Source organism: Astyanax mexicanus, chromosome 21 (assembly GCF_023375975.1).
Source record: "Astyanax mexicanus isolate ESR-SI-001 chromosome 21, AstMex3_surface, whole genome shotgun sequence".
In the NCBI taxonomy this organism is placed as follows: Eukaryota; Metazoa; Chordata; class Actinopteri; order Characiformes; family Acestrorhamphidae; genus Astyanax; species Astyanax mexicanus.
In genome coordinates, this window is record NC_064428.1 from 28009963 (window position 1) to 28027464 (window position 17502).

At 39.4% G+C, this 17502-nt stretch overlaps 1 protein-coding gene across 1 annotated transcript in view; it reads left to right on the forward strand.

Annotated features, from left to right (window-relative positions):
• Window positions 1-8148: 8148 nt before the first annotated feature.
• Window positions 8149-17502, forward strand: part of anos1a (anosmin 1a) — a 52208-nt gene continuing 42854 nt past the window's right edge. The window contains exon 1 of the mRNA XM_022674679.2: window positions 8149-8382. Coding sequence (XP_022530400.2) covers window positions 8206-8382 — 177 coding nt within the window. The 5' untranslated portion in view covers window positions 8149-8205. The remainder of the gene's footprint in view (window positions 8383-17502) is intronic.

Here is a 17502-nt window from a genome sequence, read left to right on the forward strand (position 1 = left end):
GTTTTTAGCTACAGAGCACCAGTGAGCTGGAATTCTCTACAGGAAACGTGGAAGCTCAGCTGCCGGGATCACTGAACCATTTAAAGTTACTTTTAGTTGCTAATCACCATCAAAAAGCCTGTGATTAATTTAACTGAGTTTTTTTTAACGAGTTTATCGTTTTCTTATTATTTTAATTATTTTCGTTTTATTTATTTACTTGTTTTTATTTTTACATTATTTATTTTATATATTTTATATAGTTACTTTTACTATTATTATTATCTATTTATTTATTTTGTATTTTATAACTTCTTTACTTTTTATGTGTCAATTTATTTGTATGCTCTTTTTTTTTCTTTTTACATATATATTTTATTCATCTATATTAAATGTTGATTTAAAATTAGTATTTATTATTATTTTTTTTTTTTACCATTTTATTTCCCCTAGGTGAGCTAACCCATTAAGGAAGGTAAAAGTATGAACATTTAAAATCAGCTGAGTTTACCGTCCTTAACAAAATACCGGTTAACAAAGAATATAGTGTACACAATTAACATAGTGTACACAGTCCTTTTAGGACTGATCTCACCCCCCCCACCAGAATAAGCTGTGGGCCCTACAGCCTACCCCATGGAGTGAGTCACCCCCACATTCCTATTAACATGTAATTAAGGTAAGTATAACAGGTATATATAACAGGTAACTATTGCAGGCAGGTATAACAGGTAAGTATTTCAATACATACACTGCGAGTGATAAGCAGTGCTACTGACCTCATCACAAATACCCTTGATTTTGAAAGAACCAATGAGTGAACAGTAGTCTCAATAGTTCTGTAATAGAACTTGTAGTGAACTTGTAGTACTTTAGTTCCATCAGATATCCTCCTCTGACCATCACCTGCTGTATCTGCTGGTGCCTTGACCTGCCATTGGTCCACAAATCCACTAACTATGCCGCCCTCTTTCCAGACTACTTTCAATGCTGTGTAATTGCCTACATCTCCACCAGATGTCACCAGCATTCCTGACTCAGATGGCAGGAGCTCTGGCCTTCTGACCACCAAACCATAACCTATAACCATATAATAAAAAGCACAGTTTGAGTATTATACATCCTAAAATGATTTTACTCCATCATTTACTCTCCTGTAACGAAGTGTCACCCTCAGTGAGGCTAATTTCAAAACATACCACAAACCTTCTCTCACTTTCCCCAAAATAACAGTGTTTATGGCTGTTTATTCAGGTAAACACATGTTTCCAGTGGAAACTCTCGTAGTAAAGGCTGACGGAGGCGACCCACCCCGCATGTTTTCCACACGCAGCTCAAATAAACAGCGAGGATCCCCCGGATCCTGCTTTACGAGGCTTCCCCACGGCCAGGAGGCATTTCCCCACGAAGCAGAAGGGGGGGATACGACGATTCGAAAAGACCCCACACCATCATGGTGTTTCCTCTACACACAAAACGCACTCATTCGCAGCTGTAAGGAGACCATTAGAGCGTCACAGCCAGTTATTTTTATGTGCCAGAAACACAGACAGCAGCGTTTAAGACACGTTTTTGTTTCAGGAGAGCCGAGTGGCAGTTAGACCACCAAAAGGGCCAGCATTTTTGCACTATCATGAGCACTTAATCTTTAAATTTCCCCAAAAACGTTAGTACGCCTTTTAATCTGGTGCGCCTTTCGTATGAATTTTACCAGTCAGATTATAAGGAGCAGTAAAGCCTCTCTGCTAAAGTACAGCGTTATACAGGTGTTTCAGTTTAGTTCTTAAGCATCAAGCTCTTAGACTGGAGCAGTAATAGCATTAGCCGCTAACCACGCTAAGCACTAGCTCTTTTGCCGTTCATATGTGAGTTTTATCGGCCTGTAGCCTGCTGCTAAACACGGCTAGCACTGCTGGAGCAGCAATAGCATTTGCCGCTAACTGCGCTAAATGCTAGCTCTATTGCCATTCAGAGGCGAGTATATCGATTTGTAGCCTGTGTGTTTACCGTGTTAAAACAAGCTATGTGGGACAAACCACTAGCTAATATTGCCCTGGCTTACCGGACCCCCACCACCCAGCGGCGAGACCTACTGATTTAGAAGGAAAACATGACGGCACCCCTGTTCCTTACTAGTGTTGCATAATACGCCTTATACTCCATTACATTACATTTGGCAGATGCTTTTGTCCAAAGCGACTTACAATAGTGAAGTACAAAAGTAATAGAAGGTAAAAACATCTTTTTAAAGGGCCTAAAGGAGGTCAAAGGGAAATAATGGGATAGAGGAGTGCAGGAGGAGAAGAAGGAAATGAGGTTAGAAGTAGTTAGTGTGTTAGAGGTGTTAAGAGAGTAAGTGCTCTTTAAAGAGCTCTGTCTTCAGGAGTTTATTAAAGATAGTGAGAGATTCTCCTGATCTGGTAGTAGAAGGTAGTTAGTTAGAGGTGTTAGGAGAGTAAGTGCTCTTTGAAGAGCTCTGTCTTCAGGAGTTTATTAAAGATAGTGAGAGATTCTCCTGATCTGGTAGTAGAAGGTAGTTAGTTAGAGGTTTTAGGAGGAGAGTAAGTGCTCTTTGAAGAGCTCTGTCTTCAGGAGTTTATTATAGATAGCGAGAGATTCTCCTGATCTGGTAGTGGAAGGTAGTTTGTTCCACCATTGGGGAACTCTGCATGAGAACAGTCTGGATTGCTTTGTGTGAATGTTTGGTAAAGCGAGGTGACGTTCATTGGAGGAGCGCAGCGGCCGGGAGGTAGCGTAAGCCTTCAGGAGCGAGTGCAGGTAGGAAGGAGCCTGTTCTGTCATTACCTTGTAGGCGATTGTAAGAGCTTTGAATTTGATACAAGCAGCAACTGGTAGCCAATGGAGCTCAATAAGCAGTGGGGTGACATGTGCCTGTTTTGGCTGGTTGAAGACCAGACATGCTGCTGCGTTTTGATAATCCAGTGTGCATTATGTATGAAAATAGAACAAAAAATAGAAAGTTTAATAATAGTGCACCTTATAATTCGGAGCGCCTTATAGTGCAAAAATATGGTACCTTATGTGTCTAAAAGTATCTAAACGCTCTAATGGTCCATTTTAACTGAATGGTACCAACACTATTTCCTTAAGAAACCCTTACGTTGCATTTTCTTCCAAAAACCTTTTTTGAAGGTTCCTCAAAGCAACTTCCTCTACAATATCCTCAAGAACTTATCCATTTAATTTTTTATTATTAATTTCAAACTTTGTCTGATTTTCCCCCGTTTTAAAGGCCAATTACACAACCCACTCATTAGGACCAACACTAAGAAGGTGTAGACAAGGACATGCCAACTCTGACACATGTGAAGTCAGCCAATGCCTATTTTTGATTTAGATAGCCAGTGCACTTGGAGGAAAGCCCAGTGACTCAGGTAACAGATACCTGTATTGACCAACACCACCTTGAGAGTGATGTGGGGAGAGAGCCCCATCTACCCACCCAGAGAGGGCAAGGCCAACTGTGCTTTCTCGGACTCCGGCTGCTGATGACAACCTGAAAAGCATTCGATCCGGCGATCCTGGGAGGCCCCACAGAGTCTTACACTTTTAATAGAGATGTGACTGATACATTTTGGTACAAACAATATTTTGTGGTTAATCATGAATAATCACAATTATTCTTTCAGCTGTGTGTTAAAGAGAGAGAGCGAGATAGAGAGATAGAGAGAGAAAGAATGAGAAGAATGAGAAAAAGATGGAGGAGAAGGAGTGAGAGTTGGTTTTGAGATTTAATCCATATTTCAACAAAAAAAGTAATCTAACGTCTGAACTCAACAGTATTGGAGCTGTGTTAACATTGCTAAATAAAATTAAAATATCACTAGGCTCTGAAAAAAGAGTGAATTATGGGAGAAAGCTGTGGTAAAATTATTATTATTGTTACAGTTTTCAGTCTGTTAATGTTGACAGCAATACAGATACTGTATAGTGGACAATTGCCTCACTGTAAAATGCATCTTTCTTAGTACAGTCACTCAATTGTCCACACATCCTGTATAACACGTATAGAAAAGTAGATTTGGACACTCTGAAGGAGGTGCTCAATATCCTAAGATCACCATGCCTGTGGACCAATGGAACTGTGTTCCCTGGAGTGATGGAGTTTCACCTAATATCTTTGTAATCCAGAAGGAAGTAATCATCCCACATCAATACCTGACCTTTTAATTCTCTTGTGACTAAATGCAATCACGGCAATGATCAAATATCCAGTGTACAGCATTCCAAGCTAATATTTGGATGCTTTGTTAATGTTGGAATGACGATTGTGTAAATTGATTTAGTGGCAATTGCTCACCCATAAAAGTTTCCACAAGAGTGGAGGCTGTAATTGAAGAAATTGGAATGCAATGAAATTGGAAATTACAAATACTTGTGGACAATTGTTCTGAAGAATGCATTCATTGAAATTTCCTTTAGCTTTAAAGGAATCCATTTCATTCCATTCAACATTGAGTTGAGAAGAGTGGAAGAACTGGGTTCTTTGGATAAATGGATGGCTTGCCATTCAATACTTTTGGGATAAACCTAAGATCCAATTAATAAGCTGTTGTTCCAATACTTTGTCAAGATTGTGTATCCATTAATACCCTTGAGTTCAGAAGAAATGTTGGTTTAGGAATTCTCTACAGATGCAAAGGTTCTATGTTCTTTGACTACATTAGGCCTAATCTTGGACTAAGCTGTAGAGCCAATTGGGAATCACCATTGAAATTCCCTTTAAGTCAAAGTTTAGACTTAATTAGGCCCCACCCATTTAAAAACTATACTTTTTACTGTCTACAACTTTCCAAGAATAATCTCCATAAACAACCATGCAAAACCACAGTCTCTGAACACATATGCAGGAAGATCCTTGGAGATTGTTGGGAGATACTTGAGGATAATAATGACCTGACAATCCATGGTTTACATTAGACCTAGTTTTAGACTAAGCTGTAGAGCCAATGGGGAATCACCATTGGAACTCCCTTTTAATCAAGGTTTAGGCTTAATTAGGCCCCCAAATATTTCAAAACTACATCTTTTACTGTCTACAACTTTCCAAGAATCCTTTCAATATACAACCATGTAAAATGAGAATCTCTGAACACATATGCTGTGAGATCCTTGGGAATATAATGAAAATAATAATGCCCAGACCATTCATGGTTTACATTAGACCTAGTTTTAGACTAAGCTGTAGAGCCAATGGGGAATCACCATTGGAACTCCCTTTTAATCAAGGTTTAGGCTTAATTAGGCCTACAACTTTCCAAGAATCCTCTCAATAAACAACCATGTAAAATTAGAATCTCCGAACACATATGCAGGAAGATCCTTGGGAGATTTTTGGGAGAAACTTGAGGATAATAATGCCCAGACAATCCATGGTGTTCATTAGGCCTAGTTTTGGACTAAGCTGTAGAGCCAATGGGGAATCACTATTGGAATTTCCTTTTAGTCAAGGTTTAGGCTTAATTGGGCCCCAAACATTTAAAAACTATACTTTTTACTCTCTACAACTTCCCAAAGAATCATCTCCGTAAACAACCATGTAAAACCACAATCTCTGAGCACATTTGTGGGGAAATCCTTGGGAGATGCTTGAGGATAATAATGCCCAGAAAATCCATAGTATAAAATAGGACTAGTCTTGGACTAAGCTGTTGATCCAATGGGGAATCACCATTGGAATTCCTCTTCCTAGGTTTAGGCTTAATTAGGCCCCAACCAATTAAAAACTATAATTTTTATTGTCTACAACTTCCCAAGAATCATCTCCATAAACAACCATGTAAAACCACAATCTCTGAAACGCATTTGCTTGGAGATCCTTAACGCTGCTTTAACGCTGTGGTTGCAAATCAGCTGCTGCTAATTTCAGAAGCTTGATGTCACCTCTGTCTGTCGGAGGGAGGCCTTTTCAAATCCCCCCACCTGTAAAATAGCACGTTAAAACCATGATGAAGCAGCTGCTGGAGCACCAGGGATGCCTCACCGCTTCGTAAAACACCCAGGCTTTCGGGGTTGGGGGGAAAGGCAGGCTTGTTAACACCCCGGGCTCAACCCTCCGTTCGTAGAGGAATGAAAAACGTTGAGGATTTCGCTCATGCTTTCCTACACGTCATGTTTCGCTCCATTCCTTGGGCGAAGGGAGCGGTGCCAAGCCGTCGAGAGATACCTCATGGCGTATGGTAATGGTTGTTTTAATTGCCCTGCGTATAAAACCCAAAAAAGCCCATGTTGTTTTTTAAGCTACCGGTGAAAAGGGGCTGTTAATAGTTGTGGGGTTCCCTGGATGCTTCCTGCCTTCCCCTAGTTGGGCTCAGGTTTGGGATCGGGCCAGCCAGGCTGTTGGGGTTTCTGTCAGACACATACACACTCGCGCACACACACATATACAGCTGTATTTCAGCACCACAGCTGAGAGCGAATGGAAAATCCGTGCATTGCTTGGCAGTGTTGCTTACCACAGGCACTTAGCCTTTTAACAGTTCAAATAAACAATAGGCCGCTCCATGCGACTTCCATAGGTTTATCACGCAAATCGTACTGTGAACCGTTCGACTAGCAAGGGGCTCAAGATTCAGATCTTATCTTTTTTCCCCTCTTAGATGAACTGATTACTTTCTGTACTTACAATAGATTATGTAAGTCAACATCATTATCTAACAGCTTTATCAGCTGTGTGTGTGGCTTTGCATGAGGGCTGCTCCAACCAGATGCTTGAAACATGCTTGAGTGTGTAAAAATCTGTGTCACCAAAAGAGGGCAGCAGTCTTATTGCTGTGTGCTGGCTCTTCATCAGTCAGAGATACTACAGTCTACACTATACAGCTCTGGAAAAAATTAAGACGCCACTTCAGTTTCTGAATCAGTTTCTCTGATTTGGCTATTTATAGGTATATGTTTGAGTAAAATGAACATTGATGAAATCAATACTTGGTGGAATAACACTGTTTTTAATCACAGTTTTTATGCATGCATTCATTGGCATGTTCTCCTCCACCAGTCTTACACACTGCTTTTGGATAACTTTATGCCACTCCTGGTGCAAAAATTCAAGCAGTTCTGCTTGGTTTGATGACAATTTGGTAAAATCAAAGAAACTCCAGAGCTGTATGTCCAACAGCCATTAGGTGATTCACAGTGTCGCATATGTGCCAACAATACGTCATTGCTCATTACCACCTACAGAGAGCAGAGTAAATATAATGATTCTGAACAGCAGCAATGTTCTTAGGGTCATTGTCTTGTTGCATGACCCATGTTTTTCCCCCCATATATAAAACCCTCCTTATTTGAACTAAAAATATCTGGTCTGATTTGGTCTGATCTGTCCACAAAATGGTTCATTTGTTCATATAAGATGCTGGCCTATACATGTTAGTTTTTAGTAAACTTCAGGTGGGCAGCAACATTATTTTTGGAGAGAAGCAGCTTTCTTCTTGCAGCTTAAAATTGTACTCATGAAAATTTAAATTAAGTGAGAAAGGCCTTTAGTTGCTTAGAAGTTACGATAGGTTCCTTGTGAATTGCAGACTATTGCACTTGTTCTCTGAACCCTGTCTACTAAGCCTAAAAGTACACATACTTTTGCCATTCATAGACATGGAATATTGGTGACATTTTCCTTAAAAAAATGAACAAGTCTAATATTTTGTCTTTCTTTCGTTCTCTTCATCTACTTTTAGAACAAATATGTCAAATTAATAAAGAAAAATAGAAATTTAGATACGGTTCAGGTTAATTAGCTATGCTAAATGTTCCTTAGGCGTGAGTACATAGGTGTTTTTTCATTGGCTGTAAGGCACAATCATCAACAATGAAAGAAGGAAACTCTTAAAATAGATCACTCTGTGTGTAATACATTTATATAATATATTATTAAAAGTTTCACATTTTTAACTGAATTACTGAAATAAGGTAACTTTTCAATTATATTCTAATTTTCTGAGATGCGCTCGTATGTGAGCAATTTAATGCTTAACCAAAATAGCTTAATTCCTGCATTAATTAAAGACATTATTAAGGAGTTTCCACAAACACCCCTTTTGGACTGCTGGTTTCCCCATCAGTTCTCCACCAATAGCGTGCCGCGCCGCTCCGCTGACTCCGCCCCCCGGAGCCTGCTCTGATTGAAGTTTGCCCATTCCTCTCGGTCTCGCGCACATCCACTTTACCCCTCGTGCTCGGTGGACGCTCCGTGTCTCGTGCACCATGCTGAGCGCCGCGTGCGTGTGGATTACTCTCGTGCTGGGCTGCAGCGGCGGCGCGTGGGGGAGGAAGGCGGACTCGTCCTCGGCGCTCGGCGGCATCTTCCGCACCAGGTGCGCCGCCAGGTGCCTGAGCCTCCACAGCACGCGCATCCCCGCGATCACGGTCAGCCACTTCCAGGTGCGTATATGTGCGCGCGTGAGTGAGTGTGTTAGTTGTGTTTGTTTGCTTGTTTGAGTGTGTGTAAAAAGCACGCAGTACAGTAACTGTTTGCAAAGTTGGGAGCGTTACGGAAACTGCGCGATATTTTCTATATTTGATATTTTCATATATCTATAATTACATGTTTGAGCTATTTGATGAAGATTTTGGACTATTGCAACTTTTTTCTCTGATTCTTGCAGCAATCATTCTAAAATTCGAATTCTGAATAATTTAACTTGAATGTGATTTTCATTGTGTTGCCGCTTTTTGAGTTGCATGGGACTTTGGGTAGCTTCAGGTGCTTATTGATATTTATTCATTAATATTGTGGTTAATTCCCTCCTTCCATCTATGTTTTTTGTAAGAGGCATGCATTTGGGTGTATTCATCCGACCTTAATGATGGAGAGTAACATATTTTATGGGTGTAATTAACCTGATGTTAGCGTTTGTGTGTTTAAATCAGGAGCTCACATGTCCCAGGAATTGGTGGACCAAAGCCCAAGTTCCCAGCAGCATTTTTTTGTCAGGACATTGCCTGTTTTTGCTTTTTTATAGGGTCATTCGTGGTACCTTTTTTATTTTGTGTGATGTTGTATGTTGTAAAATTAAAGAAGAGTTCCAAAACTGGGTTTAAATACTTCTGGAATGGAATAATGTTGGAATTGAAAGTGATGAGGTGGGAAGAGGGTGTTAGGGACCTGGGACAAATAGTATGGATGCTGCAAAACCAAACAAAATGAATAATTTGGCCAAATACAGAATCAGCATCTCAGATTTGTGTTTAAACAATTTTTTTCTGGGATTAGTTTGGTTTGATTTTGGGGATTTATGAGTTGTTTGAGCTGTATGATGAAGTTTATGAACTCATACAACTCTTAAATAGTGCTGAAATTAAATACTACTGGAACTGAATGTGATGAGGTGGGAAAAGTGGCTTGTGGACCTGGCACAAATAGTAGGGATTCACCAAAATGAACATTTGTGGCTGAAACCAAAACCAAACAAAATAAATAATTTGGCCTAATACAGAATCAGCATCTCAGATTTGTGTTTAAACTAATATTGCTGGGATTTATTTGGTTGGATTTGGGGGATTTATGAGGTGTTTGAAGAAGTTTATGGACTCATGCAACTCTTAAATACTGCTGGAATAGAATGTAATGAGGTGGAAAGACGTGTTGATGGCTTGAGAGAAATAGTAAAGATTCACCAAAATCAACATATGTGGCTGAAACTAAAACCAAACAAAATGAAAAATTTGGCCAAATACAGAATATTAAATACATTTTTGCAGGTTTTTTATTCATTCATTTTATTCACTTTTTCATTGTATGTTTCTATGTTTTGACTAATTTTGCTGGAATGGGAGTTGGTAGGGGTCGGGTGCACTCATTAATCCACTGAAAGGGCTCTGTTTTACTTTACTCTTGCTAGTTATCTTGTTTAAATGGATCTCAAGATTGGTACACAATGCCATTAGTGGATTCCAAGCTTTAAAGTGAGTGTGAATAAAAGTGAATATGCACTTATGTCCAAGAGCCTAAGGTAACCATGACTTTTACCAAGGCCAGGAGTCTTGAGAAACTAAACTTTTGAAACATTTGGAAATACAGTGTATCTAATTAATACATGGATATTGTACTCTATGAGCAGTTGACTACATTATGCCAAACCCCTTAAAGTAACTGTTTAACTAGCCAGCTGTTAAATGAACCACTGTAATGATGCAGCCATAAACACTGTAAGCCTATCCATCATAAACACTTTTAAAAATAAAGCCTGCTGAGCAATTGCTGCCTTGAACAGAATAAAGTGGTCAGTAGTCAGTCATGATATCCACTACATTTCACTACTGGTTCCTATCCCATGACTTTTGGCATGGGTGTGTAGTTTAAAGTATTTATTTTAGCAGTTATTTACCATAATCAAATGAACCAAAAAAAAAGATGGATAGATTGCCAAATTACCTTCTGTAAACTAGAGTTTGACCAGCAGCTCATCATATTTACCTCGATAAAGAACTGATTACTTAAAAAGAGTATTGGATGTGAATTCTAAATACTGAATTTTTAAATGGTTAATGGTTAAGGACAGGGCAGTTTCAAAGCATTTGGGGACACCCAAAGACAATGTCACCCTCTTTCTCCCACTCCTTTCGCTTCCTGAGAGATAACTTCAAAAAAGCCAGAATAGTTACATTTTTTTTTGCCGGCTACAGGAATCATAAACCGGGCGTGTCATAACCACTTGTTGTCTTGGGGCCCCAGGTCAGCTCGAGGCCCTATGCAAAAGTTTAGTTTGCTTACTTTGTCTCAACAGGCAGCAAGTGTTTATTGTGTTGGGGCTGCATCAAACTAATTTTATTTGTCCAAAAATGTAAAAAAAAAAAGCATTTTCAGTGTTAATAGAATAATTGGAAAGACTGAATACTTTATATTGAACAATATTGTGCTTCGTTTTCTTGTCTACACCAACTGCAATATAAAAAAAAAATATTAAAAAGTGGTCCTTTTATGGTATTGTCGAAAAAACTCTTTGAAGTTCTGTTATTCTTAAGAGCCTAGCATGTTCACTCACATTGAATCACAATAGATTGTTTACTTGTATCATTTCTAATACAGATATATTAATATTTCCATACAAATATATATTGTACAATTGCTGCATAGAAACAGCTTAACATATCAAATTCTTAGATGCCTCTCACACAGTGGCTTTTACAGAGCCTGTACTGTTACTGTACGGGTCTTAGAATTACATAAAACGAATGCACGCTGTCCCTGTCGTCGCTCTGCAGTAAACAAATGCAAATGAAGCCACTCATCTGGGTTATTATATAGCTGTGCTGTCAGCTCAGGCAGATGATTAGATTGTGTGTGTGTGTGTGTGTGTGAGCTGGTGAAATGAAGAAATCTGCTTTGGTTGGGCTTCTTTTTGGACGTATAGATTCACTCGCTTCTCTGTTTATGTAAAGTTCTGCTTTTTAGGTCTACTTTGGACAACATGCCAAAGATATTTTGAGTTTGGCAACTTGCCCTAATGGGGCTGGGACTCTTGCTCTCCTTTTTTTCCTAGGCTGCTCCTGATGAGAGCCAGTTTCATCATAAGGTTTTTGATGGTCTTTGAAAGTATCCTCAAATGCAGTCACAGCATTCTTTAAACTACATAGTTCTAGTTCTATTGATTTTATACCAATTCCACCATTTCACAACTTTACAACCGATCCTCCCAAACACAAGAAATTTGAATGATTATCTCTTGGCATGGCCGTTACCTGAAAGCCTGAATTCCAGTTGACTCTACCTCATAAAGCTGACTGAGAAGATCCAGCCAAGATTCACAAAGCTGTCATCTAAACAAGAGGTGCTACTTTGAATAATCTAACATATAAAATACAGCTCTGGAAAAAAATAAGACCTCTGTAATATAATCAAGAGGAAGATAGATGATCACAAGCCATCAAACCAAACTGAACTGCTTGAATTTTTGGACCACGAGTGGCGTAAAGTTATCCAAAAGCAGTGTGTAAGACTGGTGGAGGAGAACATGCCAAGATACAGGAAAACTATGATTAAAAACCAGGGTTATTGATTTCTGAACTCTTAAAACTTTATGAATATGAACTTGTTTTATTTGCATTATTTGAGGTCTGAAAGCTCTGCATCTTTTTTGTATTTCAGACATTTCTCATTTTCTGCAAATAAATGCTCTAAATTAATATTTGTGTTTGGAATTTGGGAGAAACGTTGTCCGTAGTTTATAGAATAAAACAACAATGTTCATTTTACTCAAACATATATCTATAAATAGCAAAAAATATATATCAGCAATAGGTCCAAATTAAAATAGTTGAATTTCAGCATTTATTAGATTTTGGTATAGGCCATGGTGCTCTGACGTGCCAGAATTAATGGTAAAAAATGTGTAAATTGGGAACACCTACAGTTGTGGTCAAAAGTTTACATACACTTGTAAAAAAACATAATGTTATGGCTGTCTTGAGTTTTCAATAAGTTCTACAACTCTTATTTTTCTGTGATAGAGTGATCGGAACACATACATGTTTGTCACAAAAAACAGTCATAAAATTTGGTTCTTTCATAAATTTATTATGGGTCTGCTGAAAATGTCACCAAATCTGCTGGGTCAAAAATATACATACAGCAACATTAGTATTTGGTTACATGTCCCTTGGCCATTTTCACGGCAACTAGGCGCTTTTGGTAGCCATCCACAAGCTCCTGGCAAGCTTCAGGTCGAATGTTTGACCACTCTTCTTGACAGAATTGGTGCAGTTCAGCTAAATGTGATGGTTTTCTTGCATGAACCCGTTTCTTTAGCACTGTCCACATGTTCTCAATGGGGTTTAAGTCAGGACTTTGGGAAGGCCATTCTAAAACCTTAATTCTAGCCTGGTTTAGCCATTCCTTTACCACTTTTGATGTGTGTTTTGGGTCATTGTCTTGTTGGAACACCCAACTGCGCCCAAGACCCAACCTTCGGGCTGATGGTTTTAAGTTTTCCTGCAGAATTTGGAGGTAATCCTCCTTCTTCATTATCCTATTTACTTTCTGCAAAGAACCAGTTCCACTGGCAGCAAAACATCCCCAGAGCATAATACTACCACCACCATGCTTGACAGTAGGCATGGTGTTCCTGGGATTAAAGGCCTCACCTTTTCTCCTCCAAACATATTGCTGGGTGTTGTGGCCAAACAGCTCAATTTTTGTTTCGTCTGACCAGAGAACTTTCCTCCAGAAGGTTTTATCTTTGTCCATGTGATCAGCAGCAAACTTCAGCCGAGTCTTAAGGTGCCTTTTCTGGAGCAAGGGCTTCTTTCTTGCACGGCAGCCTCTCAGTCCATGGCGATGTAAAACACGCTTGACTGTGGAGACTGACACCTGTGTTCCATCAGCTTCCAAATCCTTGCAGACCTGCTTCTTGGTGATTCTTGGTTGACTCTTGACCATCCTGACCAATCTCCTCTCGGCAGCATGTGATAGCTTGCGTTTTCTTCCTGATCGTGGCAGTGACACAACTGTTCCATGCACTTTATACTTGCGTATAATTGTCTGCACAGTTGCTCTTGGGACCTGTAGCTGCTTTGAAATGGCTCCAAGTGACTTCCCTGACTTGTTCAAGTCAATAATTCGCTTTTTCAGATCCACACTGAGTTCCTTTGACTTTCCCATTGTAGCTTTTGTAGCTGAGTCTAATCACTGGGTCAAATGAGCCCTATTTAAATGGGCTCATGAGAAGTCAACAGCTGTAGTCAATCAGAATCACTTACAAGAAGTGAAGAGGCCATGACATGAAGCTAATTTGATTGACACAACTCGCTACATCACCAAAATTGACAAATTTTGTTGCTGTATGTATATTTTTGACCCAGCAGATTTGGTGACATTTTCAGCAGACCCATAATAAATTTATGAAAGAACCAAATTTTATGACTGTTTTTTGTGACAAACATGTATGTGTTCCGATCACTCTATCACAGAAAAATAAGAGTTGTAGAACTTATTGAAAACTCAAGACAGCCATAACATTATGTTTTTTTACAAGTGTATGTAAACTTTTGACCACAACTGTACATCTTTATGTGTTGTGAGGTGTTGTCTAGTGAGTGAGGCTCACAAGCACGCTCATGGCAAGGTGACATTGGTAACATTCCAAGTTTGGGTGTTTTGGGTGTGGAGAATTGTGGGTAATTGAGGGTTTGGAAGGATACATCAGCTGCGTCCTTCAAGTTGCTCTGTACATCAGCTACATTTCTCTGCTCTGTTTATGAAGGATAATTCCGTTTGGAACAGCCTTCTATGACGCAGCTGTGTCTAGAATACATCCTAGAAAGCTAAAATTGCCAGCCACAGTGGACAGCAGAGAAGTTCATGGTAATGATTGTGATCGGTGGCTTCTGGCTAGAATTGTCCATGCAAACAAATAACAAGCAACTCTGGCCAAAATAACATACACATTCCCTACAGTAGACACCACACTCATATCCCACAGCTTAGCGTAGTATTCCTTAGCTTTAATGACACATGCCAAAAGTCATGGGACACTAGACTAGTGTGATTAGTACTGCAAATGGGATACAATGGGAACGCCTGTGTGAGTGTACTGTATGTGTGCTGGCTCTAAAGCAGCTTGCTTGTTATTGTGATTACTTCCCTGCTCATCTCTCTTTAGGATCACTGTCCTGATTTACACGGCTCCCATTTGACAGATGTCTGGGCCAGGACTGATGAGCCAGACGTAAACGGGCCTTTCTGAGAACAGCGATCCTGTTTAACTCTGGGTCTTTGTGCTTCCTAACAAGAAGACAAAACCAATGTACACATGTAATACGATGAGCTTCTCGTAGAGCGTGTTCGTTTCTTTCTTTCTAGTTCGCTTTTGGGCGTAGTTTCCATTCTGTCTGCAGAAACGAAGTGCAGCGTCTAAACCAAAACAATAATAACTCTAATTCTGCCAGCTAATCTTGGTGTTATGAAGTTGGCACAGAGCCAGCGAAGGCTATCCTGTGTCAAGCACGTAGCAAGTGGGTTTTTAGAAACATGTCTACCCTTGTGAAATGGAAGTATACTTAGGTAATTAGGTAATAAATACTAAAAGTATATTTTCTATTTCATATATATATATATACTTTGTGGAAAATACACTTTAAACACACTGTCGCTGTATTTCCAGAAAAAAATATTTTTAAAAGTTGTACATATACACATAGTACTTACAGCTCTGGAAAAAGAAATAAGTGGTCACTTAAAAAGTGTGAGTTTCTTTGATTTTACCAAATTGTAAACCTCTGGAATATAATCAAGAGGAAGATGGATGATCACAAGCCATTAACCCAAGCTGAACTGCTTGAATTTTTGCACCAGGAGTGGCTTAAAGTTATCCAAAAGCAGTGTGTAAGACTGGTGGAGGAGAACATGCCAAAATGCATGAAAACTGTAATTAAAAACTGTGATCAGCACCATTAGCAGTGTCGTGAAGCTCAGGCAAACACACTTCTTGGAAAACCTACCAGACCACTCTGTTTTTAGATGGTCTCAGTAGCACATTGACGCCACTTGTCACAATATACTGTTCCTTTTCTTATTCATTCACTGCTTAGAGTTCAAAACTAAAAATCTTAAGGACTGCTACTTTAATTATATTTTTCTTTTACAAGGAGACCTCAAAGGACATTTGTTCTTTAGGCAAATGTCTACTCAAATCCTCTACTTATCTGCTTGGACCCCTTATCTTGCTGATTTCAAACCCCTTGAGAAGAAAACTTACCAGACCACATTGTTTTTAGATTTAATATATTTGACTTCGAAAGAAGGGTCTCAGAAGCACATTGAAGCCACTTCTTATTCATAAATACCAATGGGTTTCATACCAATGAGTTTAAAACAAAAAAAATCCTAAGCACTGCTTTAAGTATAATTTCTTTTACAAGGAGACCTCAAAGGACATTCGTTCAACAGCAAACATCTCCTCGAATTGTCTGCCTTGAACTCATGTGACACTGGTCCTTCTATCTGAGCCAGACATCAAAATATAATCCGTGGGAGTGAGCACATCAATCTCCGCTTGAGACGAAAACGTCTCTCTTCGGCTCAGCAAGCTGCCCGTGACCTGAGAGATGTTATCGAGAAGCGACGCAAGGCTAGAAGGTCTTTGTTGTGAGAGAGCTGAAAACGCCACTGTTCAGATCGTTCAGGCAGCCTCCCATTCAAACAGCAGACAGCGTTGTCTGCCCGCGCTCTGGAACGCTCTCTGCTGTCGACGCTGTTGGCTCAGCCAGAATGAATGCCTTTGATTTGCGCTGATGATTGTGGAGCATTGTGTTGATGTCCACATTTCCAGCCCCCTCTCAGAACCAGCGATCTAGAGTGGGAAGACTGGAGAGAAGAGCCATTTCCTCAATTATCTCCTTCCTCCTCTCAGATATGAGATGGAAATGAGGGTCGCGGGTTTATTTGAACTGCTTCAGTTTGAGATTGAAGCGCTGAATGAATCATCTGAGGTCATGGAGGTCACTAGGGCCATCTTGGTCCACGATTAGGAAAATTAGCCAGGCTTTGTGGTGGTCCATTTGTGGTCCAATATTAGCCAGTTCAATGGATTTGTAGACAAGCCCTACTCATTGTCTCTAGGTGCCAAAATGAGTTATTGATTAGTTGGTTGGTTGGTTGGTTGGATGACAGCAAGTTGCAGGGGGGCTTTATTGTGGTCTATTTATCACATTTTGTGGAGACCACTTTTATTCGTCATTCCTATCATGTAATGGGAAATTCCACCATTTCTTTTTTTTTGTTCAGAAGTCATTGAGTTATTCTGAATTGTTGGTGTGAAATGGTCCATTGTGGAGATGCTGGTTCAACTGATTTCTGTTCAGTAGGAACCAGGGTTTGACATATATATGGAACTAGCCATTTCAATTTTTTTGTCTTTGGTTGCACATTAGGCATCATCTAATTTTTCTTCCAGGTTTTTATGCCATTTTTGAGAAATCAACATAATTTCATCTTCAGATTTTTTTTGTCTTATTGTTTGGTTTAGGCTCATTGGCAGCTTTTGATTGTACACGTCTTTTCTATAAAATAAGAATTTTGTCCATTAGGATTGAATGTGGTGCAAAAGCAAAAAAATCACCTACGTACCAACTGTAGCTCAACAGACATAGTCCATTTTGGATTGCTTTTTTTTAATCCCTCGTTTCCCCAAATTAATCCTGTTATTTTTTCAGCACCACCCAGCAATTCTGACCTTCGTGTTTCTTCAGAACTGTAGAACCTTGTACGACGAAACATCTTGTATATGTTAAACATTGAATTATGCAGAACATTTATAACAGAACTGTTATTATATTTGGGAAAATAGAATATTCTTTCTGTATTCTGTGTTTTACCCCCTTTTTTCCTTTAATGATAGCATGTATTCGAGTAACATGAAGTGTGTAGGTTTATTATTGCTCCTGGATGAGTAGATGAGATCCACCTGAGAGCCCTTTGAAGACAAGGTTTCAAATGTCGATCTAGATCATTAGTCTAAGCGGTTGAGTGAAGCTTAAAACGCCTTCTCTAGTTTACGAGCTGGC